At 35.0% G+C, this 2,632-nt stretch overlaps 1 protein-coding gene across 1 annotated transcript; it reads left to right on the top strand.

Annotated features, from left to right (window-relative positions):
• Positions 1–19: 19 nt before the first annotated feature.
• Positions 20–2,366, top strand: LOC128705262 (uncharacterized). The gene is made up of 2 exons (XM_070081457.1): positions 20–1,479; positions 1,643–2,366. The coding sequence occupies exons 1-2, from the start codon at positions 1,386–1,388 to the stop codon at positions 2,152–2,154; spliced, it is 606 nt and encodes a 201-aa protein (XP_069937558.1). The 5' UTR covers positions 20–1,385; the 3' UTR covers positions 2,155–2,366.
• Positions 2,367–2,632: the final 266 nt, after the last annotated feature.

The following is a 2,632-nucleotide window of genomic DNA, read 5'->3' as shown; positions in this document are numbered from 1 at the left end:
ATGTCGATTGAGACTTGAAATGCATTCACCCGCATGGGTAATTATGACTCCATTAAGCGGAAAAACATATAAATATAATATTAATTCCATTAAATTATGGATCGATAAAGTTATTCCGTATACGAATGCATTAATTGCATTGAATTCAAGCATGAGGGCAAACCCGCAGGGGTGTGAATATCTGTTCAAGAAGACATTATTTAAATCATATATTCTGGCATCTAATCAAACACAATTGATCGCAGATAATCCTTGGGGACAAGTCATACCCGATAAGATATTTATTATATTAGTTGATATGAAGACATATGATGGAGGATATAATTTTAATCCATTATATTTTCAACATGAAGATTTGAATCATTTCGGGGTTACAATTAATTCAGAAATGATTCTTAATATTGACTGTAAGTTCCCTACCCACGCGAGTAGGTTATATTACGCTACCTTGAAATCTCTGGGTTTGGAGACTGATCATCTGATTACATATAAGAGTTTTCTCCAAGGCAGAACTATATTAGGTGTTGATCTGAGAAGTGAACAGGTCAAGAATGCTATATCTGTCGAGAAGAATGGTAATTTGAGAATAGATATGACATTTGGTAAACCGAAAGATGAGAATAGAATTTGTCTGATGTTTGGTGAAACTAATGCGATTTTAAATATAAATGAAAATAGAACAGTGATAGTGCATACGCGAGTATAGATCATGAATTGTGAAGAAATAAATATTGCCTTGAAACATCATACGGGAAGATATGCCTCGTATTTGGGATGTTTTGCCGCAAATAATATAAATGAAGTTATTATGAGGATAAAAGATAAGCCGGTAATTTTCATCATTAATATATTGAACGATCAAGATGAAAATATGGGTCATTGGATTAGTATATATGTGAACAAATACATATTAATATATTTAGATAGTTTCGGGGTGGATTTAAAACATTATACAAATATATATGAGAAAATTATATACAAGAGAAATTTCATGTACGGTATTAATCAGAGGATTCAACATGAAAAATCATTGGTGTGCGGCTTATATGCTATATATTTTGTGTATAAGTTAACAAATTATAGCGTCAAGAAAATTATACCATATTTGTTTAAAGATTTTGGTAGAAATAAATTAAAGAATGACCAATTTATAATGAAATATGCATATGAGCATTTCAATATACCCTCATGTTCAAGTGTATTTGCTAATAATTCAACGTGGAATTATGAAAATCTGTGTAAAATATTGGAATTATAATACGGTGGGGTAGAGGCGTTTAGAGGCGGGGCGAAAGGTTAGAGGCGGGGCGAAAGGTCATAACGCTGCTATAAATGCCCGTGCTGGGTCACTCTTTGCATCTACTGTCATTCAAGTTGGGTCAAGGATGAATCCAATTCAGTACTCCGTTGGAGGTGTCTGCGAGGAGGAGAGAAGACTGCATCCCTGTGTATGTCGGAATAATCCACCTGCGGTAAATGGTAAGTGATTTTTTTGTTCATTATCTTGTTCTAATATTGAAAAAATCTTTTTTTACACATAAATGATTTTAGAAGTGTAATGTATTAACCAATAAAACTTTTTAATGCAATTAAAGATATGCCTTATTCTTCTTCTAATCGAGAAATTTTTTTTCTTTGCCAGATGCGAATATAATGCGGTTGTTGGAACTTATTCGCGCAAATCAAATCCGACAGGAGCAAATGATTTGCGAGTTGATGGGATTGTTAGGAGCGAGATCCACCCAGCCTCCTACCCATCCATATGGAGATGCTGTTGCTACCCCTCCTACCAACGAGACTTCTCCCCGACCTCATGTGGATGTTGAGACTGTGCCTCCTACTCAGGTGGTTGATGTTAACGCTTTTATCCAGGATATTGTAACTCCTACCCACGCCGAGATCGACCCTTCTCCCCAGTCTCATATGAGTGGAGAATGTGTTAGTAGTTGTTATTGCGATAAATGCGTATGGAGCGAGATGGAATATTTTATGACAAATTCCCAACCTACTTCATGTATGGATGAGGATTCCCCCATTTATTATCCACCAGCTTCCCCCCCAGAAGTTTATTGTATAACAGATGAGGAAGAAGACGACGACCCTGAACAAAATGCACAGAAATTCTACAAGAGAAGAAAAATTACTCTACGTTGATTTTAGTCAATGAATTGTAGCTTTTTTCAATGAAATTGTATTTGTTTGTATTACCAGAAATGTAATGGCTGTATAATAAATAATGAAAAAAAAAATATTGTGTATTAGTGTTATCCTGAAATGTGTCTTTCTGATGATGAAAATGTTTTCCCTATGATGTATATGTGTCCCCTTATTAACTTGAATGAACTAAAAGGATCGACATTGATTCAGCTTGTATGTGTGACGTCACTGCTATGTCCCCTTATTAACTAAAAGGGTAGACAAGATTCAGCCTGTGTGCGTGACGTCACTGCTATGTCCCCTTATTAATTAAAAGGGGTAAGGATCGACAAGATTTAACCTGTGTGTGCGTGACGTCACTGACCGCCGAGTAAACATGCTTTTTTTAGTTCATTTAACTTAATGAGAGGAAACTTTTAGTTCATTTAACTTAATGAGAGGAAACTTTTAGTTCATTTTAAAATAATAAGGGGAA

Source organism: Cherax quadricarinatus, unplaced genomic scaffold, assembly GCF_038502225.1.
Source record: "Cherax quadricarinatus isolate ZL_2023a unplaced genomic scaffold, ASM3850222v1 Contig2786, whole genome shotgun sequence".
Lineage (NCBI taxonomy): Eukaryota > Metazoa > Arthropoda > Malacostraca > Decapoda > Parastacidae > Cherax > Cherax quadricarinatus.
Note: the sequence above shows the minus strand (reverse complement) of the source record. Positions and strands in the feature narration are given on the sequence as shown.